This window comes from Eucyclogobius newberryi, unplaced genomic scaffold (genome assembly GCF_026437365.1).
Source record: "Eucyclogobius newberryi isolate DKJ021-1_F unplaced genomic scaffold, fEucNew1.0.hap1 SCAF_22, whole genome shotgun sequence".
In the NCBI taxonomy this organism is placed as follows: domain Eukaryota; kingdom Metazoa; phylum Chordata; class Actinopteri; order Gobiiformes; family Gobiidae; genus Eucyclogobius; species Eucyclogobius newberryi.
Window position 1 is genome coordinate 28,840,116 of NW_027315857.1, and position 24,575 is coordinate 28,864,690.

General features: G+C 47.4%; 1 protein-coding gene across 1 annotated transcript; it reads right to left on the reverse strand.

The window, feature by feature from the left end:
• Positions 1-15,047: 15,047 nt before the first annotated feature.
• On the reverse strand, positions 15,048-20,407 carry trappc1 (trafficking protein particle complex subunit 1). Its single transcript, XM_072458461.1, has 6 exons — positions 20,266-20,407; positions 19,025-19,095; positions 17,023-17,161; positions 15,816-15,946; positions 15,568-15,584; positions 15,048-15,464 (listed from the first exon to the last, which is right to left on the reverse strand). Exons 1-4 carry the CDS (start codon positions 20,362-20,364, stop codon positions 15,821-15,823), a joined length of 435 nt encoding a protein of 144 aa, XP_072314562.1. The 5' UTR covers positions 20,365-20,407; the 3' UTR covers positions 15,048-15,464; positions 15,568-15,584; positions 15,816-15,820.
• Between the last annotated feature and the right edge of the window lie 4,168 nt (positions 20,408-24,575).

Sequence of the window (24,575 nt, forward strand, 5' to 3'; positions counted from 1 at the left end):
AACCAGGACTAAACCAGATCCAAACCAGGTCGAAACCAGGTCTAAACCAGGACTAAACCAGATCTAAACCAGGTCTAAACCAGGACTTTACCAGGTCTAAACCAGGACTAAACCAGGTCTAAACCAGGACTAAACCAGGTCTAAACCAGGTCTAAACCAGGACTAAACCAGGTCTAAACCAGGACTAAACCAGGACTAAACCAGGACTAAACCAGGACTAAACCAGGTCTAAACCAGGTCTAAACCAGGTCTAAACCAGGTCTAAACCAGGACTAAACCAGGTCTAAACCAGGTCTAAACCAGGTCTAAACCAGGTCTAAACCAGGTCTAAACCAGGTCTAAACCAGGACTAAACCAGGTCTAAACCAGGTCTAAACCAGGTCTAAACCAGGTCTAAACCAGGACTAAACCAGGTCTAAACCAGGTCTAAACCAGGTCTAAACCAGGACTAAACCAGGTCTAAACCAGGTCTAAACCAGGACTAAACCAGGACTAAACCAGGTCTAAACCAGGACTAAACCAGGACTAAACCAGGTCTAAACCAGGTCTAAACCAGGTCTAAACCAGGACTAAACCAGGTCTAAACCAGGACTAAACCAGGACTAAACCAGGACTAAACCAGGACTAAACCAGGTCTAAACCAGGTCTAAACCAGGTCTAAACCAGGTCTAAACCAGGTCTAAACCAGGTCTAAACCAGGTCTAAACCAGGTCTAAACCAGGTCTAAACCAGGACTAAACCAGGTCTAAACCAGGTCTAAACCAGGTCTAAACCAGGTCTAAACCAGGTCTAAACCAGGACTAAACCAGGTCTAAACCAGGTCTAAACCAGGTCTAAACCAGGTCTAAACCAGGTCTAAACCAGGACTAAACCAGGTCTAAACCAGATCTAAACCAGGACTAAACCAGGTCTAAACCAGGTCTAAACCAGGTCTAAACCAGGTCTAAACCAGGTCTAAACCAGATCTAAACCAGGACTAAACCAGATCCAAACCAGGTCGAAACCAGGTCTAAACCAGGACTAAACCAGATCTAAACCAGGTCTAAACCAGGACTAAACCAGGTCTAAACCAGGACTAAACCAGGTCTAAACCAGGTCTAAACCAGGTCTAAACCAGATCTAAACCAGGTCTAAACCAGATCTAAACCAGGACTAAACCGGATCTAAACCAGATCTAAACCAGGTCTAAACCAGGACTTTACCAGGTCTAAACCAGGACTAAACCAGGTCTAAACCAGGACTAAACCAGGTCTAAACCAGGTCTAAACCAGATCTAAACCAGGTCGAAACCAGGTCTAAACCAGGACTAAACCAGGACTAAACCAGATCTAAACCAGGTCTAAACCAGGTCTAAACCAGGACTTTACCAGGTCTAAACCAGGACTAAACCAGGTCTAAACCAGGACTAAACCAGGTCTAAACCAGGTCTAAACCAGGTCTAAACCAGATCTAAACCAGGTCTAAACCAGATCTAAACCAGGACTAAACCAGATCTAAACCAGGTCTAAACCAGGACTTTACCAGGTCTAAACCAGGACTAAACCAGGTCTAAACCAGGACTAAACCAGGTCTAAACCAGGTCTAAACCAGATCTAAACCAGGTCGAAACCAGGTCTAAACCAGGACTAAACCAGATCTAAACCAGGTCTAAACCAGGACTTTACCAGGTCTAAACCAGGACTAAACCAGGTCTAAACCAGGACTAAACCAGGTCTAAACCAGATCTAAACCAGGACTAAACCAGGTGTAAACCAGGTCTAAACCAGGTCTAAACCAGGTCTAAACCAGGTCTAAACCAGGACTAAACCAGGACTAAACCAGGTCTAAACCAGGTCTAAACCAGGTCTAAACCAGGTCTAAACCAGGACTAAACCAGGACTAAACCAGGTCTAAACCAGGTCTAAACCAGGTCTAAACCAGGTCTAAACCAGGACTAAAGCAGGACTAAACCAGGACTAAACCAGGTCTAAACCAGGTCTAAACCAGGACTAAAGCAGGACTAAACCAGGTCTAAACCAGGTCTAAACCAGGACTTTACCAGGTCTAAACCAGGACTAAACCAGGTCTAAACCAGGACTAAACCAGGTCTAAACCAGGTCTAAACCAGGTCTAAACCAGATCTAAACCAGGTCTAAACCAGATCTAAACCAGGACTAAACCAGATCTAAACCAGATCTAAACCAGGTCTAAACCAGGACTTTACCAGGTCTAAACCAGGACTAAACCAGGTCTAAACCAGGTCTAAACCAGATCTAAACCAGGACTAAACCAGGTCTAAACCAGGTCTAAACCAGGTCTAAACCAGATCTAAACCAGGACTAAACCAGATCCAAACCAGGTCGAAACCAGGTCTAAACCAGGACTAAACCAGATCTAAACCAGGTCTAAACCAGGACTTTACCAGGTCTAAACCAGGACTAAACCAGGTCTAAACCAGGACTAAACCAGGTCCAAACCAGGTCTAAACCAGGTCTAAACCAGGTCTAAACCAGGTCTAAACCAGATCTAAACCAGGACTAAACCAGATCTAAACCAGATCTAAACCAGGTCTAAACCAGGACTTTACCAGGTCTAAACCAGGACTAAACCAGGTCTAAACCAGGACTAAACCAGGTCTAAACCAGGACTAAACCAGGTCTAAACCAGGTCTAAACCAGATCTAAACCAGGTCGAAACCAGGTCTAAACCAGGACTAAACCAGATCTAAACCAGGTCTAAACCAGGACTTTACCAGGTCTAAACCAGGACTAAACCAGGTCTAAACCAGGACTAAACCAGGTCTAAAACAGGTCTAAACCAGGTCTAAACCAGATCTAAACCAGGACTAAACCAGATCTAAACCAGGTCTAAACCAGGACTAAACCAGGTCTAAACCAGGTCTAAACCAGGTCTAAACCAGGTCTAAACCAGGACTAAACCAGGACTAAACCAGGTCTAAACCAGGTCTAAACCAGGTCTAAACCAGGTCTAAACCAGGTCTAAACCAGGACTAAACCAGGACTAAACCAGGACTAAACCAGGACTAAACCAGGACTAAACCAGGACTAAACCAGGACTAAACCAGGTCTAAACCAGGACTAAACCAGGACTAAACCAGGACTAAACCAGGACTAAACCAGGTCTAAACCAGGTCTAAACCAGGTCTAAACCAGGTCTAAACCAGATCTAAACCAGGACTAAACCAGATCCAAACCAGGTCGAAACCAGGTCTAAACCAGGACTAAACCAGATCTAAACCAGGTCTAAACCAGGTCTAAACCAGGACTTTACCAGGTCTAAACCAGGACTAAACCAGGTCTAAACCAGGACTAAACCAGGTCTAAACCAGGTCTAAACCAGGTCTAAACCAGATCTAAACCAGGTCTAAACCAGATCTAAACCAGGACTAAACCGGATCTAAACCAGATCTAAACCAGGTCTAAACCAGGACTTTACCAGGTCTAAACCAGGACTAAACCAGGTCTAAACCAGGACTAAACCAGGTCTAAACCAGGTCTAAACCAGGTCTAAACCAGATCTAAACCAGGTCTAAACCAGATCTAAACCAGGACTAAACCGGATCTAAACCAGATCTAAACCAGGTCTAAACCAGGACTTTACCAGGTCTAAACCAGGACTAAACCAGGTCTAAACCAGGTCTAAACCAGGTCTAAACCAGGTCTAAACCAGGTCTAAACCAGGTCTAAACCAGGACTAAACCAGGACTAAACCAGGACTAAACCAGGACTAAACCAGGTCTAAACCAGGTCTAAACCAGGTCTAAACCAGGTCTAAACCAGGACTAAACCAGGTCTAAACCAGGACTAAACCAGGACTAAACCAGGACTAAACCAGGACTAAACCAGGTCTAAACCAGGTCTAAACCAGGTCTAAACCAGGTCTAAACCAGGACTAAACCAGGTCTAAACCAGGTCTAAACCAGGTCTAAACCAGGTCTAAACCAGGTCTAAACCAGGTCTAAACCAGGACTAAACCAGGACTAAACCAGGACTAAACCAGGACTAAACCAGGTCTAAACCAGGTCTAAACCAGGTCTAAACCAGGTCTAAACCAGGACTAAACCAGGTCTAAACCAGGACTAAACCAGGACTAAACCAGGACTAAACCAGGACTAAACCAGGTCTAAACCAGGTCTAAACCAGGTCTAAACCAGGTCTAAACCAGGTCTAAACCAGGTCTAAACCAGGACTAAACCAGGTCTAAACCAGGTCTAAACCAGGTCTAAACCAGGTCTAAACCAGGTCTAAACCAGGTCTAAACCAGGTCTAAACCAGGTCTAAACCAGGTCTAAACCAGGTCTAAACCAGGACTAAACCAGGTCTAAACCAGGTCTAAACCAGGTCTAAACCAGGTCTAAACCAGGTCTAAACCAGGTCTAAACCAGGTCTAAACCAGGACTAAACCAGGTCTAAACCAGATCTAAACCAGGACTAAACCAGGTCTAAACCAGGTCTAAACCAGATCTAAACCAGGTCTAAACCAGGTCTAAACCAGGTCTAAACCAGGTCTAAACCAGGTCTAAACCAGATCTAAACCAGGACTAAACCAGATCCAAACCAGGTCGAAACCAGGTCTAAACCAGGACTAAACCAGATCTAAACCAGGTCTAAACCAGGACTTTACCAGGTCTAAACCAGGACTAAACCAGGTCTAAACCAGGACTAAACCAGGTCTAAACCAGGTCTAAACCAGGACTAAACCAGGTCTAAACCAGGACTAAACCAGGACTAAACCAGTACTAAACCAGGACTAAACCAGGTCGAAACCAGGTCGAAACCAGGTCTAAACCAGGTCTAAACCAGGACTAAACCAGGTCTAAACCAGGTCTAAACCAGGTCTAAACCAGGTCTAAACCAGGTCTAAACCAGGTCTAAACCAGGACTAAACCAGGTCTAAACCAGGTCTAAACCAGGTCTAAACCAGGTCTAAACCAGGACTAAACCAGGTCTAAACCAGGTCTAAACCAGGTCTAAACCAGGACTAAACCAGGTCTAAACCAGGTCTAAACCAGGACTAAACCAGGACTAAACCAGGTCTAAACCAGGACTAAACCAGGACTAAACCAGGTCTAAACCAGGTCTAAACCAGGTCTAAACCAGGACTAAACCAGGTCTAAACCAGGACTAAACCAGGACTAAACCAGGACTAAACCAGGACTAAACCAGGTCTAAACCAGGTCTAAACCAGGTCTAAACCAGGTCTAAACCAGGTCTAAACCAGGTCTAAACCAGGTCTAAACCAGGACTAAACCAGGTCTAAACCAGGTCTAAACCAGGTCTAAACCAGGTCTAAACCAGGTCTAAACCAGGTCTAAACCAGGTCTAAACCAGGACTAAACCAGGTCTAAACCAGGTCTAAACCAGGTCTAAACCAGGACTAAACCAGGTCTAAACCAGATCTAAACCAGGACTAAACCAGGACTAAACCAGATCCAAACCAGGTCGAAACCAGGTCTAAACCAGGTCTAAACCAGATCTAAACCAGGACTAAACCAGATCCAAACCAGGTCGAAACCAGGTCTAAACCAGGACTAAACCAGATCTAAACCAGGTCTAAACCAGGACTTTACCAGGTCTAAACCAGGACTAAACCAGGTCTAAACCAGGACTAAACCAGGTCTAAACCAGGTCTAAACCAGGTCTAAACCAGATCTAAACCAGGTCTAAACCAGATCTAAACCAGGACTAAACCGGATCTAAACCAGATCTAAACCAGGTCTAAACCAGGACTTTACCAGGTCTAAACCAGGACTAAACCAGGTCTAAACCAGGACTAAACCAGGTCTAAACCAGGTCTAAACCAGATCTAAACCAGGTCGAAACCAGGTCTAAACCAGGACTAAACCGGATCTAAACCAGGTCTAAACCAGGACTTTACCAGGTCTAAACCAGGACTAAACCAGGTCTAAACCAGGACTAAACCAGGTCTAAACCAGGTCTAAACCAGGTCTAAACCAGATCTAAACCAGGTCGAAACCAGGTCTAAACCAGGACTAAACCGGATCTAAACCAGGTCTAAACCAGGACTTTACCAGGTCTAAACCAGGACTAAACCAGGTCTAAACCAGGACTAAACCAGGTCTAAACCAGGTCTAAACCAGGTCTAAACCAGGACTAAACCAGGTCTAAACCAGGACTAAACCAGGTCTAAACCAGGTCTAAACCAGGTCTAAACCAGATCTAAACCAGGTCTAAACCAGATCTAAACCAGGACTAAACCAGGTGTAAACCAGGTCTAAACCAGGTCTAAACCAGGTCTAAACCAGGACTAAACCAGGACTAAACCAGGTCTAAACCAGGTCTAAACCAGGTCTAAACCAGGTCTAAACCAGGACTAAACCAGGACTAAACCAGGTCTAAACCAGGTCTAAACCAGGTCTAAACCAGGTCTAAACCAGGACTAAACCAGGACTAAACCAGGTCTAAACCAGGTCTAAACCAGGTCTAAACCAGGTCTAAACCAGGACTAAAGCAGGACTAAACCAGGACTAAACCAGGTCTAAACCAGGTCTAAACCAGGACTAAAGCAGGACTAAACCAGGTCTAAACCAGGTCTAAACCAGGACTTTACCAGGTCTAAACCAGGACTAAACCAGGTCTAAACCAGGACTAAACCAGGTCCAAACCAGGTCTAAACCAGGTCTAAACCAGGTCTAAACCAGGTCTAAACCAGATCTAAACCAGGACTAAACCAGATCTAAACCAGATCTAAACCAGGTCTAAACCAGGACTTTACCAGGTCTAAACCAGGACTAAACCAGGTCTAAACCAGGACTAAACCAGGTCTAAACCAGGACTAAACCAGGTCTAAACCAGGTCTAAACCAGATCTAAACCAGGTCGAAACCAGGTCTAAACCAGGACTAAACCAGATCTAAACCAGGTCTAAACCAGGACTTTACCAGGTCTAAACCAGGACTAAACCAGGTCTAAACCAGGACTAAACCAGGTCTAAAACAGGTCTAAACCAGGTCTAAACCAGATCTAAACCAGGACTAAACCAGATCTAAACCAGGTCTAAACCAGGACTAAACCAGGTCTAAACCAGGTCTAAACCAGGTCTAAACCAGGTCTAAACCAGGACTAAACCAGGACTAAACCAGGTCTAAACCAGGTCTAAACCAGGTCTAAACCAGGTCTAAACCAGGTCTAAACCAGGACTAAACCAGGACTAAACCAGGACTAAACCAGGACTAAACCAGGACTAAACCAGGTCTAAACCAGGACTAAACCAGGACTAAACCAGGTCTAAACCAGGACTAAACCAGGACTAAACCAGGACTAAACCAGGACTAAACCAGGTCTAAACCAGGTCTAAACCAGGTCTAAACCAGATCTAAACCAGGACTAAACCAGATCCAAACCAGGTCGAAACCAGGTCTAAACCAGGACTAAACCAGATCTAAACCAGGTCTAAACCAGGTCTAAACCAGGACTTTACCAGGTCTAAACCAGGACTAAACCAGGTCTAAACCAGGACTAAACCAGGTCTAAACCAGGTCTAAACCAGGTCTAAACCAGATCTAAACCAGGTCTAAACCAGATCTAAACCAGGACTAAACCGGATCTAAACCAGATCTAAACCAGGTCTAAACCAGGACTTTACCAGGTCTAAACCAGGACTAAACCAGGTCTAAACCAGGACTAAACCAGGTCTAAACCAGGTCTAAACCAGATCTAAACCAGGTCGAAACCAGGTCTAAACCAGGACTAAACCGGATCTAAACCAGGTCTAAACCAGGACTTTACCAGGTCTAAACCAGGACTAAACCAGGTCTAAACCAGGACTAAACCAGGTCTAAACCAGGTCTAAACCAGGTCTAAACCAGGTCTAAACCAGATCTAAACCAGGTCTAAACCAGATCTAAACCAGGACTAAACCGGATCTAAACCAGATCTAAACCAGGTCTAAACCAGGTCTAAACCAGGACTTTACCAGGTCTAAACCAGGACTAAACCAGGTCTAAACCAGGACTAAACCAGGTCTAAACCAGGTCTAAACCAGATCTAAACCAGGTCGAAACCAGGTCTAAACCAGGACTAAACCGGATCTAAACCAGGTCTAAACCAGGACTTTACCAGGTCTAAACCAGGACTAAACCAGGTCTAAACCAGGACTAAACCAGGTCTAAACCAGGTCTAAACCAGGTCTAAACCAGATCTAAACCAGGTCTAAACCAGATCTAAACCAGGACTAAACCAGATCTAAACCAGGTCTAAACCAGGACTTTACCAGGTCTAAACCAGGACTAAACCAGGTCTAAACCAGGACTAAACCAGGTCTAAACCAGGTCTAAACCAGATCTAAACCAGGTCGAAACCAGGTCTAAACCAGGACTAAACCAGATCTAAACCAGGTCTAAACCAGGACTTTACCAGGTCTAAACCAGGACTAAACCAGGTCTAAACCAGGACTAAACCAGGTCTAAACCAGGTCTAAACCAGGTCTAAACCAGATCTAAACCAGGTCTAAACCAGATCTAAACCAGGACTAAACCAGATCTAAACCAGGTCTAAACCAGGACTAAACCAGGTGTAAACCAGGTCTAAACCAGGTCTAAACCAGGTCTAAACCAGGACTAAACCAGGACTAAACCAGGTCTAAACCAGGTCTAAACCAGGTCTAAACCAGGTCTAAACCAGGACTAAACCAGGACTAAACCAGGTCTAAACCAGGTCTAAACCAGGTCTAAACCAGGTCTAAACCAGGACTAAACCAGGACTAAACCAGGTCTAAACCAGGTCTAAACCAGGTCTAAACCAGGTCTAAACCAGGACTAAAGCAGGACTAAACCAGGTCTAAACCAGGTCTAAACCAGGACTAAAGCAGGACTAAACCAGATCTAAACCAGGTCTAAACCAGGACTTTACCAGGTCTAAACCAGGACTAAACCAGGTCTAAACCAGGACTAAACCAGGTCTAAACCAGGTCTAAACCAGGTCTAAACCAGATCTAAACCAGGTCTAAACCAGATCTAAACCAGGACTAAACCAGATCTAAACCAGATCTAAACCAGGTCTAAACCAGGACTTTACCAGGTCTAAACCAGGACTAAACCAGGTCTAAACCAGGTCTAAACCAGATCTAAACCAGGACTAAACCAGGTCTAAACCAGGTCTAAACCAGGTCTAAACCAGATCTAAACCAGGACTAAACCAGATCCAAACCAGGTCGAAACCAGGTCTAAACCAGGACTAAACCAGATCTAAACCAGGTCTAAACCAGGACTTTACCAGGTCTAAACCAGGACTAAACCAGGTCTAAACCAGGACTAAACCAGGACTAAACCAGATCTAAACCAGATCTAAACCAGGTCTAAACCAGGACTTTACCAGGTCTAAACCAGGACTAAACCAGGTCTAAACCAGGACTAAACCAGGTCTAAACCAGGACTAAACCAGGTCTAAACCAGGTCTAAACCAGATCTAAACCAGGTCGAAACCAGGTCTAAACCAGGACTAAACCAGATCTAAACCAGGTCTAAACCAGGACTTTACCAGGTCTAAACCAGGACTAAACCAGGTCTAAACCAGGACTAAACCAGGTCTAAAACAGGTCTAAACCAGGTCTAAACCAGATCTAAACCAGGACTAAACCAGATCTAAACCAGGTCTAAACCAGGACTAAACCAGGTCTAAACCAGGTCTAAACCAGGTCTAAACCAGGTCTAAACCAGGACTAAACCAGGACTAAACCAGGTCTAAACCAGGTCTAAACCAGGTCTAAACCAGGTCTAAACCAGGACTAAACCAGGACTAAACCAGGACTAAACCAGGACTAAACCAGGACTAAACCAGGTCTAAACCAGGACTAAACCAGGACTAAACCAGGACTAAACCAGGTCTAAACCAGGACTAAACCAGGACTAAACCAGGTCTAAACCAGGTCTAAACCAGGTCTAAACCAGGTCTAAACCAGATCTAAACCAGGACTAAACCAGATCCAAACCAGGTCGAAACCAGGTCTAAACCAGGACTTTACCAGGTCTAAACCAGGACTAAACCAGGTCTAAACCAGGACTAAACCAGGTCTAAACCAGGTCTAAACCAGGTCTAAACCAGATCTAAACCAGGTCTAAACCAGATCTAAACCAGGACTAAACCGGATCTAAACCAGATCTAAACCAGGTCTAAACCAGGACTTTACCAGGTCTAAACCAGGACTAAACCAGGTCTAAACCAGGACTAAACCAGGTCTAAACCAGGTCTAAACCAGATCTAAACCAGGTCGAAACCAGGTCTAAACCAGGACTAAACCGGATCTAAACCAGGTCTAAACCAGGACTTTACCAGGTCTAAACCAGGACTAAACCAGGTCTAAACCAGGACTAAACCAGGTCTAAACCAGGTCTAAACCAGGTCTAAACCAGATCTAAACCAGGTCTAAACCAGATCTAAACCAGGACTAAACCAGATCTAAACCAGGTCTAAACCAGGACTAAACCAGGTGTAAACCAGGTCTAAACCAGGTCTAAACCAGGTCTAAACCAGGACTAAACCAGGACTAAACCAGGTCTAAACCAGGACTAAACCAGGTCTAAACCAGGTCTAAACCTGGTCTAAACCAGGACTAAACCAGGTCTAAACCAGGTCTAAACCAGGTCTAAACCAGGTCTAAACCAGGACTAAACCAGGACTAAACCAGGTCTAAACCAGGTCTAAACCAGGTCTAAACCAGGTCTAAACCAGGACTAAACCAGGACTAAACCAGGTCTAAACCAGGACTAAACCAGGTCTAAACCAGGTCTAAACCAGGACTAAAGCAGGACTAAACCAGATCTAAACCAGGTCTAAACCAGGACTTTACCAGGTCTAAACCAGGACTAAACCAGGTCTAAACCAGGACTAAACCAGGTCTAAACCAGGTCTAAACCAGGTCTAAACCAGATCTAAACCAGGTCTAAACCAGATCTAAACCAGGACTAAACCAGATCTAAACCAGATCTAAACCAGGTCTAAACCAGGACTTTACCAGGTCTAAACCAGGTCTAAACCAGATCTAAACCAGGACTAAACCAGGTCTAAACCAGGTCTAAACCAGGTCTAAACCAGATCTAAACCAGGACTAAACCAGATCCAAACCAGGTCGAAACCAGGTCTAAACCAGGACTAAACCAGATCTAAACCAGGTCTAAACCAGGACTTTACCAGGTCTAAACCAGGACTAAACCAGGTCTAAACCAGGACTAAACCAGGACTAAACCAGATCTAAACCAGATCTAAACCAGGTCTAAACCAGGACTTTACCAGGTCTAAACCAGGACTAAACCAGGTCTAAACCAGGACTAAACCAGGTCTAAACCAGGACTAAACCAGGTCTAAACCAGGTCTAAACCAGATCTAAACCAGGTCGAAACCAGGTCTAAACCAGGACTAAACCAGATCTAAACCAGGTCTAAACCAGGACTTTACCAGGTCTAAACCAGGACTAAACCAGGTCTAAACCAGGACTAAACCAGGTCTAAAACAGGTCTAAACCAGGTCTAAACCAGATCTAAACCAGGACTAAACCAGATCTAAACCAGGTCTAAACCAGGACTAAACCAGGTCTAAACCAGGTCTAAACCAGGTCTAAACCAGGTCTAAACCAGGACTAAACCAGGACTAAACCAGGTCTAAACCAGGTCTAAACCAGGTCTAAACCAGGTCTAAACCAGGTCTAAACCAGGACTAAACCAGGACTAAACCAGGACTAAACCAGGACTAAACCAGGTCTAAACCAGGACTAAACCAGGACTAAACCAGGACTAAACCAGGACTAAACCAGGTCTAAACCAGGACTAAACCAGGACTAAACCAGGACTAAACCAGGACTAAACCAGGTCTAAACCAGGTCTAAACCAGGTCTAAACCAGATCTAAACCAGGACTAAACCAGATCCAAACCAGGTCGAAACCAGGTCTAAACCAGGACTAAACCAGATCTAAACCAGGTCTAAACCAGGTCTAAACCAGGACTTTACCAGGTCTAAACCAGGACTAAACCAGGTCTAAACCAGGACTAAACCAGGTCTAAACCAGGTCTAAACCAGGTCTAAACCAGATCTAAACCAGGTCTAAACCAGATCTAAACCAGGACTAAACCGGATCTAAACCAGATCTAAACCAGGTCTAAACCAGGACTTTACCAGGTCTAAACCAGGACTAAACCAGGTCTAAACCAGGACTAAACCAGGTCTAAACCAGGTCTAAACCAGATCTAAACCAGGTCGAAACCAGGTCTAAACCAGGACTAAACCGGATCTAAACCAGGTCTAAACCAGGACTTTACCAGGTCTAAACCAGGACTAAACCAGGTCTAAACCAGGACTAAACCAGGTCTAAACCAGGTCTAAACCAGGTCTAAACCAGGTCTAAACCAGATCTAAACCAGGTCTAAACCGGATCTAAACCAGGACTAAACCAGGACTAAACCGGATCTAAACCAGGTCTAAACCAGGTCTAAACCAGGACTTTACCAGGTCTAAACCAGGACTAAACCAGGTCTAAACCAGGACTAAACCAGGTCTAAACCAGGTCTAAACCAGATCTAAACCAGGTCGAAACCAGGTCTAAACCAGGACTAAACCGGATCTAAACCAGGTCTAAACCAGGACTTTACCAGGTCTAAACCAGGACTAAACCAGGTCTAAACCAGGACTAAACCAGGTCTAAACCAGGTCTAAACCAGGTCTAAACCAGATCTAAACCAGGTCTAAACCAGATCTAAACCAGGACTAAACCAGATCTAAACCAGGTCTAAACCAGGACTTTACCAGGTCTAAACCAGGACTAAACCAGGTCTAAACCAGGACTAAACCAGGTCTAAACCAGGTCTAAACCAGATCTAAACCAGGTCGAAACCAGGTCTAAACCAGGACTAAACCAGATCTAAACCAGGTCTAAACCAGGACTTTACCAGGTCTAAACCAGGACTAAACCAGGTCTAAACCAGGACTAAACCAGGTCTAAACCAGGTCTAAACCAGGTCTAAACCAGATCTAAACCAGGTCTAAACCAGATCTAAACCAGGACTAAACCAGATCTAAACCAGGTCTAAACCAGGACTAAACCAGGTGTAAACCAGGTCTAAACCAGGTCTAAACCAGGTCTAAACCAGGACTAAACCAGGACTAAACCAGGTCTAAACCAGGTCTAAACCAGGTCTAAACCAGGTCTAAACCAGGACTAAACCAGGACTAAACCAGGTCTAAACCAGGTCTAAACCAGGTCTAAACCAGGTCTAAACCAGGACTAAACCAGGACTAAACCAGGTCTAAACCAGGTCTAAACCAGGTCTAAACCAGGACTAAAGCAGGACTAAACCAGGTCTAAACCAGGTCTAAACCAGGACTAAAGCAGGACTAAACCAGATCTAAACCAGGTCTAAACCAGGACTTTACCAGGTCTAAACCAGGACTAAACCAGGTCTAAACCAGGACTAAACCAGGTCTAAACCAGGTCTAAACCAGGTCTAAACCAGATCTAAACCAGGTCTAAACCAGATCTAAACCAGGACTAAACCAGATCTAAACCAGATCTAAACCAGGTCTAAACCAGGACTTTACCAGGTCTAAACCAGGACTAAACCAGGTCTAAACCAGGTCTAAACCAGATCTAAACCAGGACTAAACCAGGTCTAAACCAGGTCTAAACCAGGTCTAAACCAGATCTAAACCAGGACTAAACCAGATCCAAACCAGGTCGAAACCAGGTCTAAACCAGGACTAAACCAGATCTAAACCAGGTCTAAACCAGGACTTTACCAGGTCTAAACCAGGACTAAACCAGGTCTAAACCAGGACTAAACCAGGTCCAAACCAGGTCTAAACCAGGTCTAAACCAGGTCTAAACCAGGTCTAAACCAGATCTAAACCAGGACTAAACCAGGTCTAAACCAGGACTAAACCAGGTCTAAACCAGGACTAAACCAGGTCTAAACCAGGACTAAACCAGGTCTAAACCAGGTCTAAACCAGATCTAAACCAGGTCGAAACCAGGTCTAAACCAGGACTAAACCAGATCTAAACCAGGTCTAAACCAGGACTTTACCAGGTCTAAACCAGGACTAAACCAGGTCTAAACCAGGACTAAACCAGGTCTAAAACAGGTCTAAACCAGGTCTAAACCAGATCTAAACCAGGACTAAACCAGATCTAAACCAGGTCTAAACCAGGACTAAACCAGGTCTAAACCAGGTCTAAACCAGGTCTAAACCAGGACTTTACCAGGTCTAAACCAGGACTAAACCAGGTCTAAACCAGGTCTAAACCAGGTCTAAACCAGGTCTAAACCAGGACTTTACCAGGTCTAAACCAGGTCTAAACCAGGTCTAAACCAGGACTAAACCAGATCTAAACCAGGTCTAAACCAGGACTTTACCAGGTCTAAACCAGGACTAAACCAGGTCTAAACCAGGACTAAACCAGGTCTAAAACAGGTCTAAACCAGGTCTAAACCAGATCTAAACCAGGACTAAACCAGATCTAAACCAGGTCTAAACCAGGTCTAAACCAGGTCTAAACCAGGTCTAAACCAGGACTAAACCAGGACTAAACCAGGTCTAAACCAGGTCTAAACCAGGTCTAAACCAGGTCTAAACCAGGTCTAAACCAGGTCTAAACCAGGACTAAACCAGGACTAAACCAGGACTAAACCAGGACTAAACCAGGTCTAAACCAGGACTAAAGCAGGTCTAAACCAGGACTAAACCAGGTCTGAACCAGGTCTAAACCAGGTCTAAACCAGGTCTAAACCAGGTCTAAACCAGGTCTAAACCAGGACTAAACCAGGTCTAAACCAGGTCTAAACCAGGTCTAAACAAGGACTAAACCAGGTCTAAACCAGGTCTAAACCAGGACTAAACCAGGTCTGAACCAGGTCTAAACCAGGTCTAAACCAGGTCTAAACCAGGTCTAAACCAGGTCTAAACCAGGACTAAACCAGGTCTGAACCAGGTCTAAACCAGGTCTAAACAAGGACTAAACCAGGTCTAAACCAGGTCTAAACCAGGACTAAACCAGGTCTAAAGCAGCTTCTAAATCTGTTTTGAAAGAATTCAGAAGTCTCTTGTTTCATTATTTACATTTATTCAATTCACAAAATATCATTAAGTCACTTAAGCACAGAACACAAAAGCAGAAGGTCAGAGGAGCAGAGGGTCAGAGGAGCAGAGGGACAGAGGAGCAGAGGGACAGAGGGTCAGAGGAGCAGAGGGACAGAGGAGCAGAGGGTCAGAGGAGCAGAGGGTCAGAGGAGCAGAGGGACAGAGGAGCAGAGGGACAGAGGGTCAGAGGAGCAGAGGGACAGAGGAGCAGAGGGACAGAGGAGCAGAGGGTCAGAAGGTCAGAGGAGCAGAGGGACAGAGGAGCAGAGGGTCAGAGGAGCAGAGGGACAGAGGAGCAGAGGGACAGAGGGTCAGAAGGTCAGAGGAGCAGAGGGACAGAGGAGCAGAGGGTCAGAGGAGCAGAGGGTCAGAGGAGCAGAGGGTCAGAGGGTCAGAAGGTCAGAGGAGCAGAGGGACAGAGGAGCAGAGGGTCAGAGGAGCAGAGGGTCAGAGGAGCAGAGGGTCAGAGGAGCAGAGGGACAGAGGGTCAGAGGGTCAGAAGGTCAGAGGAGCAGAGGGACAGAGGAGCAGAGGGTCAGAGGAGCAGAGGGACAGAGGGTCAGAAGGTCAGAGGAGCAGAGGGACAGAGGGTCAGAAGGTCAGAGGAGCAGAGGGACAGAGGGTCAGAAGGTCAGAGGAGCAGAGGGACAGAGGAGCAGAGGGTCAGAAGGTCAGAGGAGCAGAGGAGCAGAGGGTCAGAGGAGCAGAGGGACAGAGGGTCAGAAGGTCAGAGGTGGTCTAGGCGGCTCTGGGGCTGTAGTACGGCAGAGCTTTGATGAAAGCTTCTAGTTTGGAGCAGAAGAGTTCAGAGTCCAGAGTTTGTCCCAAACAGAGCGGGTTCTTCACGATGTGCTCCACGTACAGCTGCAAGAACAGAGAGAACACGCAGAGAACACGCTGAGAACACGCTTAGAACACGCTGAGAACACGCTTAGAACACGCTTAGAACACGCTGAGAACACGCTGAGAACACGCTTAGAACACGCTTAGAGCATGCAGAGAACACGCTGAGAACACGCTGAGAACACTATTAGAACACGCTGAGAACACGCTTAGAGCATGCAGAGAACACGCTTAGAACACGCTTAGAACACGCTGAGAACACGCTGAGAACACGCTTAGAACACGCTGAGAACACGCTGAGAACACGCTTAGAGCATGCAGAGAACACGCTGAGAACACGCTGAGAACACGCTGAGAACACGCTGAGAACACTATTAGAACACGCTGAGAACACGCTTAGAGCATGCAGAGAACACGCTGAGAACACGCTGAGAACACGCTGAGAACACGCTGAGAACACTATTAGAACACGCTGAGAACACGCTTAGAGCATGCAGAGAACACGCTTAGAACACGCTGAGAACACGCTGAGAACACGCTGAGAACACGCTTAGAACACGCTGAGAACACGCTGAGAACACGCTGAGAACACGCTGAGAACACGCTTAGAACACGCTGAGAACACGCTTAGAGCATGCAGAGAACACGCTGAGAACACGCAGAGAACACGCAGAGAACACGCTGAGAACACGCTTAGAACACGCTGAGAACACGCTTAGAGCATGCAGAGAACACGCTGAGAACACGCTGAGAACACGCTTAGAACACGCAGAGAACACGCTTAGAGCATGCAGAGAACACGCTGAGAACACGCTTAGAGCATGCAGAGAACACGCTTAGAACACGCGTGGGGGACATTTAGGGGACATTTGGAGGACTTTTTGGACACTCACGTTGCTGTAGATGTGCTGCAGTGTGGGGGACATTTAGGGGACATTTGGAGGACTTTTGGGACACTCAGGTTGCTGTAGATGTGCTGCAGTGTGGAGGACATTTAGGGGACATTTGGAGGACCTTTTGGACACTCACGTTGCTGTAGACGTGCTGCAGTGTGGGGGACATTTAGGGGACATTTGGAGGACTTTTTGGACACTCACGTTGCTGTAGATGTGCTGCAGTGTGTCCCGGGCGTTGGACACGGACAGATCCGTGTTCAGGACAAACTTCAGTCCACTCGGCGTTTCGTAGAAATGAAGTCTGTATTTACTGGTCTGGAAGGACAGGAACCCGTCTTTCCTGAAGAGAACCAGGTCAAGGACTAGAACAAGTCTAGAACATGACTAGAACAGGACTAGAACAGGACTAGAACAGGTCTAGAACAGGTCTAGAACAGGACTAGAACAGGACTAGAACAGGACTAGAACAGGTCTAGAACAGGTCTAGAACAGGACTAGAACAGGTCTAGAACAGGACTAGAACAGGTCTAGAACAGGACTAGAACATGACTAGAACAGGTCTAGAACAGGACTAGAACAGGTCTAGAACAGGTCTAGAACAGGACTAGAACAGGTCTAGAACAGGTCTAGAACAGGTCTAGAACAGGACTAGAACAGGACTAGAACAGGTCTAGAACAGGTCTAGAACATGACTAGAACAGGTCTAGAACAGGACTAGAACAGGTCTAGAACAGGTCTAGAACATGACTAGAACAGGTCTAGAACAGGACTAGAACAGGACTAGAACAGGACTAGAACAGGACTAGAACAGGTCTAGAACAGGTCTAGAACAGGACTAGAACAGGTCTAGAACAGGACTAGAACAGGTCTAGAACAGGACTAGAACATGACTAGAACAGGTCTAGAACAGGACTAGAACAGGTCTAGAACAGGTCTAGAACAGGACTAGAACAGGTCTAGAACAGGACTAGAACAGGACTAGAACAGGTCTAGAACAGGTCTAGAACATGACTAGAACAGGTCTAGAACAGGACTAGAACAGGACTAGAACAGGTCTAGAACAGGACTAGAACAGGTCTAGATACAGGTCTAGATACAGGTCTAGAACATGACTAGAACAGGTCTAGAACAGGACTAGAACAGGACTAGAACAGGTCTAGAACAGGACTAGAACAGGTCTAGAACAGGACTAGAACAGGACTAGAACAGGACTAGAACAAGTCTAGAACAGGACTAGAACAGGACTAGAACAGGACTAGAACAGGACTAGAACAGGTCTAGAACAGGTCTAGAACAGGACTAGAACAGGACTAGAACAGGACTAGAACAGGTCTAGAACATGTCTAGAACAGGACTAGAACAGGTCTAGAACATGACTAGAACAGGTCTAGAACAGGTCTAGAACAGGTCTAGAACAGGTCTAGAACATGACTAGAACAGGTCTAGAACAGGACTAGAACAGGACTAGAACAGGACTAGAACAGGACTAGATACAGGTCTAGATACAGGTCTAGATACAGGTCTAGAACATGACTAGAACAGGTCTAGAACAGGACTAGAACAGGACTAGAACAGGTCTAGAACAGGACTAGAACAGGTCTAGAACAGGACTAGAACAGGACTAGAACAGGACTAGAACAAGTCTAGAACAGGACTAGAACAGGACTAGAACAGGACTAGAACAGGACTAGAACAGGTCTAGAACAGGTCTAGAACAGGTCTAGAACAGGACTAGAACAGGACTAGAACAGGTCTAGAACAGGACTAGAACAGGTCTAGAACAGGACTAGAACAGGACTAGAACAGGACTAGAACAGGACTAGAACAGGACTAGAACAGGTCTAGAACAGGTCTAGAACAGGTCTAGAACAGGACTAGAACAGGACTAGAACAGGTCTAGAACAGGTCTAGAACATGACTTGAACAGGTCTAGAACAGGTCTAGAACATCACTTGAACAGGACTAAACCAGGTCTTCTCTCAGGTGCTTTACAGATGAGGATCACGTGCAGTGGTAGTTTGTAGTTACAGTAACAGAAATAATGGTAATATCTGGTCATGTTATAAAAAGATGATTCAGATGATTCTCAGTATTAATCTCATATTCTCATATATATATATATATATATATATATATATATATATATATATATATATATATATATATATATGTATAAATCATATATGATGAATTAAAAGGATACATGTCGAGAGGAGACATTTTACTGACGAACGATCTGATGGAGAACAACATCCCGTACATGAGTTTGAACTCCTGAAAACACAGGAAGACACAACGTCATGTTTGTCCGGACGAAACAGACTCTAAAATTAATAAAAACACATTTTATTACAAAGACAGTGGCATTATTCCATCAAAAAGAATAAACTATTTTAACTATCACTTTATTAGGCCCAAGCGCCACAAGCTGCGAGAGGCCTATTAGTCCCGACTGTGAAAGTGCGCACGTAGTGCACGCGAAATCGAGCGCAAAGCGCTCGCCCACTTCGAAACCCACTTCCAAACACTCACTAACACACTCCTCCTCACGCACGGCCCGTGCAGACTAATTAGTAGTAGGAAAATGGAACATTACCGTTGTAAACGGGCGAAGCCCGTGCAAAAGTGCGCACTAAACGAGCACTTTACATTTCGCGGTCGTCATCCCCTTATAAAGCACTCGTTTGCCCTAAGTAGCTCACAAATACGTTCCCCATCTCTTGCATGTTCCGTTCATATAAACATGTAATGCAAAAATTGAACATTATTACTGTATAGAGGGCCAAAAACACAAAGTGGGCGGAGCCCACTCAAAATTAACGAAAGTACCCGTCAGTGACCAATGACTTCTCCTCCTCCGGTTGGTCCCGAGAAGAAGAAGAAGAAGAAGAAAGAATAATATTCTGATGCGAAAACAATGTTTCCCATTTTTCAAATATCATAAACTATACATTTTTGGAAAGCGCTCGCGCTTTCCTACCTCATGGTGTGGGTCCCTGGTCACTGACGGGTACTTTCGTTAATTTTGAGTTGTTGTGTTTTTGGCCCTCTAAACAGTAATAGTGTTCAATTTTTGCATTACATGCTTATATGTACGGAACATGCAAGAGATGGGGAACGTATTTGTGAGCTACTTAGGGCAAACGAGTGCTTTATATGGGCGGTCGTCATCCCAATGTAAAACGCTCGTTTAGTGCGCACTTTTGCACGGGCTTCGCCCGTTTACAACGGTAATGTTCCATTTTCCTACAACTAATTAGTATGCACGGGGCGTGCGTGAGTGGAGGAGTGCGTTAGTGAGTGTTTGGAAGTGGGCGAGCGCTTTGCGCTTGATTTCGTGCGCACTTTCGCAGCCGTGCTTCGCACGGCCTTACGAGATTAATAGGCCTCTCGCAGCTTGTGGCGCTCGGGCCTAATAATAATAATAATAACAATAACAATAACCTCGTCTTTGGAGATCCCCGCCTGCTTCTTCCGGTTCCACTCGTTATAAAACAGACAGTTTCCATTTCGGTCGAAAATGTACAGATTATGGACCGTCATCTGCAGAAGAAAAGAGCACAAACACTTTACGGAGTTATTGAGTGTTAACGGTTCAAACAAACACATTTTATCGACGCCGAATCCAAAATGACCCTCTGAATGTCCCGTAGATGTGAACACACGCGCGCAAACTGACGTATTTCAGGCATTTTCACTGATTCAGGTTAAAATCGGTCATTTTTCTACGTGACTCTCTGTCCGCTGTTTGTGTGGGAATAACGCACATTTACTGAGCATTTAAGCACGAGTCATGACGTTTAAACCCTGTAAAAGTACATGTACTATAGTTTAAAGCGTTATCTTTGTGGTTTTATAGTAAACGGCTGGAACAGAAGCCGTGTTTACCTTTACTTCCTCTTCGCGGAGCCGTTTTCTTCTTCTTCTTCTTCTTCTTCTTCTTCTAATAGAAGGCGCAATAGCGCCACCGCCTGGTGTGGAGTGTGTTGTTGTTGTTGTTGTTGTTGTTGTTGTTGTTGTTGTTGTTGTTGTTGTTCCTGCCCCAGGGGAGTCCAGGCTTTAACATGTTTACAGTGTTGACATGTTTGACCTGCACATGTGATGGACAAAGTGAAGCTTCATGAACGCTTCAAACACGTGTCCAGAGCGACATCTGGTGGTGTGTTTCAGTACTGCACATGAGCACGTGAGCTTTGGTCGCCAATCAAATACTTTAGTATTTGTGTTGTGTGTATTGTTGATGCAACTGTGTTTCTACAAGAATATAATATAATATAATATAATATAATATAATATAATATAATATAATATAATATAATATAATATAATATAATATAATATAATATAATATAATATAATAGGCTCCAGTCACCCGCGACCCCAAAAAGGGAACAAGTGGTAGAAAATGGATGGATGGATCATATAATATAACACAATACAATATTGTATTGTGTTATATTATATTATAACACAGACGCCACCCCACGCCCCCCTCACCAGAGAACATCCAGGGACGGGACAGGCCACGCCCCCCTCACCAGAGAACATCCAGGGACGGGACAGGCCACGCCCCCCTCACCAGAGAACATCCAGGGACGGGACAGGCCACGCCCCCCTCACCAGTGAACATCCAGGGACGGGACAGGCCACGCCCCCCTCACCAGAGAACATCCAGGGACGGGACAGGCCACGCCCCCCTCACCAGAGAACATCCAGGGACGGGACAGGCCACGCCCCCCTCACCAGTGAACATCCAGGGACGGGACAGGCCACGCCCCCTCACCAGTGAACATCCAGGGACGGGACAGGCCACGCCCCCTCACCAGAGAACATCCAGGGACGGGACAGGCCACGCCCCCCTCACCAGTGAACATCCAGGGACGGGACAGGCCACGCCCCCTCACCAGAGAACATCCAGGGACGGGACAGGCCACGCCCCCTCACCAGTGAACATCCAGGGACGGGACAGGCCACGCCCCCTCACCAGTGAACATCCAGGGACGGGACAGGCCACGCCCCCCTCACCAGAGAACATCCAGGGACGGGACAGGCCACGCCCCCTCACCAGTGAACATCCAGGGACGGGACAGGCCACGCCCCCCTCACCAGAGAACATCCAGGGACGGGACAGGCCACGCCCCCTCACCAGTGAACATCCAGGGACGGGACAGGCCACGCCCCCCTCACCAGTGAACATCCAGGGACGGGACAGGCCACGCCCCCCTCACCAGAGAACATCCAGGGACGGGACAGGCCACGCCCCCTCACCAGAGAACATCCAGGGACGGGACAGGCCACGCCCCCCTCACCAGTGAACATCCAGGGACGGGACAGGCCACGCCCCCCTCACCAGTGAACATCCAGGGACGGGACAGGCCACGCCCCCCTCACCAGTGAACATCCAGGGACGGGACAGGCCACGCCCCCTCACCAGAGAACATCCAGGGACGGGACAGGCCACGCCCCCTCACCAGTGAACATCCAGGGACGGGACAGGCCACGCCCCCCTCACCAGTGAACATCCAGGGACGGGACAGGCCACGCCCCCCTCACCAGAGAACATCCAGGGACGGGACAGGCCACGCCCCCCTCACCAGTGAACATCCAGGGACGGGACAGGCCACGCCCCCCTCACCAGTGAACATCCAGGGACGGGACAGGCCACGCCCCCTCACCAGTGAACATCCAGGGACGGGACAGGCCACGCCCCCTCACCAGTGAACATCCAGGGACGGGACAGGCCACGCCCCCTCACCAGTGAACATCCAGGGACGGGACAGGCCACGCCCCCTCACCAGTGAACATCCAGGGACGGGACAGGCCACGCCCCCTCACCAGTGAACATCCAGGGACGGGACAGGCCACGCCCCCCTCACCAGAGAACATCCAGGGACGGGACAGGCCACGCCCCCTCACCAGTGAACATCCAGGGACGGGACAGGCCACGCCCCCTCACCAGTGAACATCCAGGGACGGGACAGGCCACGCCCCCTCACCAGTGAACATCCAGGGACGGGACAGGCCACGCCCCCCTCACCAGAGAACATCCAGGGACGGGACAGGCCACGCCCCCCTCACCAGTGAACATCCAGGGACGGGACAGGCCACGCCCCCCTCACCAGTGAACATCCAGGGACGGGACAGGCCACGCCCCCCTCACCAGTGAACATCCAGGGACGGGACAGGCCACGCCCCCTCACCAGAGAACATCCAGGGACGGGACAGGCCACGCCCCCTCACCAGTGAACATCCAGGGACGGGACAGGCCACGCCCCCCTCACCAGTGAACATCCAGGGACGGGACAGGCCACGCCCCCCTCACCAGTGAACATCCAGGGACGGGACAGGCCACGCCCCCCTCACCAGTGAACATCCAGGGACGGGACAGGCCACGCCCCCTCACCAGTGAACATCCAGGGACGGGACAGGCCACGCCCCCTCACCAGTGAACATCCAGGGACGGGACAGGCCACGCCCCCTCACCAGTGAACATCCAGGGACGGGACAGGCCACGCCCCCTCACCAGTGAACATCCAGGGACGGGACAGGCCACGCCCCCTCACCAGTGAACATCCAGGGACGGGACAGGCCACGCCCCCCTCACCAGAGAACATCCAGGGACGGGACAGGCCACGCCCCCTCACCAGTGAACATCCAGGGACGGGACAGGCCACGCCCCCTCACCAGTGAACATCCAGGGACGGGACAGGCCACGCCCCCCTCACCAGAGAACATCCAGGGACGGGACAGGCCACGCCCCCCTCACCAGTGAACATCCAGGGACGGGACAGGCCACGCCCCCTCACCAGAGAACATCCAGGGACGGGACAGGCCACGCCCCCCTCACCAGAGAACATCCAGGGACGGGACAGGCCACGCCCCCTCACCAGTGAACATCCAGGGACGGGACAGGCCACGCCCCCCTCACCAGAGAACATCCAGGGACGGGACAGGCCACGCCCCCCTCACCAGTGAACATCCAGGGACGGGACAGGCCACGCCCCCCTCACCAGTGAAGACCTTCTCCTCCTCTGTGGTGCATCAGCTCCTGTAGGTGTGGTCATCACAGAGGGAGAGGAAGAAGCTGGACAAAGCTCCGTCCTGGGCTGTCCTCTGGACTCGGTGCAGGAGGTGGGGGACAGAAGGGTCCTGGCTAAACTCACATCTATGCTGGACCATGAGTGTCGCCCCCTGCAGGACACTCTGTCCCCTGCAGGACACTCTGTCCCCTGCAGGACACTGTCCTCCTGCTGCTGTCACACTTTAGAACAAACACTGTTCGTCCTGAACACTCGCAATACTGACCTAACCATGTGCAATTCCGTCATATGTGTAATTACTGTGAAATTCATGTGCAATCTATGTGCTGTCGTGACACATATTCATGTGCAATTACTGTCGTGATCACATGACCTGGTATTTATGTATTTATTTATATTTATCTTTATTATTTTCCCCTTGTTGGAAAATGGGAGGTTTTGTCTATAGGAGATGTTCTACTGAAAGTGTTCTTCAGACTTCCTATAAGTGATCTGTTCTTCTGGATCTACCTCTGGATCTTCCTGCGTTGCAACAATGAAATTTCCCCATGTGGGACAATAAAGGAATATCTTATCTTATGATAGAATAGAATAGAATAGAATAGAATAGAATCTATCATAAGGACACGCCCCCCAGTGAAGGGTCATGATGCATCTGAGTCACGTGACAAGCTTCACAAACCATTTAAGTCACGTGATCAGCGCTTTGAAGCA

Bases quoted from the DNA above. Each gene is read 5' to 3' on its own strand.
- trappc1 (XM_072458461.1), bottom strand. From the start codon at position 20,364: ATGACGGTCCATAATCTGTACATTTTCGACCGAAATGGAAACTGTCTG. The intron at 19,096-20,265 runs GTTATTGTTATT...CTGTGTTTTCAG, and splicing joins CGGGGATCTCCAAAGACGAG to GAGTTCAAACTCATGTACGG. The intron at 15,947-17,022 runs GTGAGTGTCCAA...CTGTTCTTGCAG, and splicing joins TGCAGCACATCTACAGCAAC to CTGTACGTGGAGCACATCGT.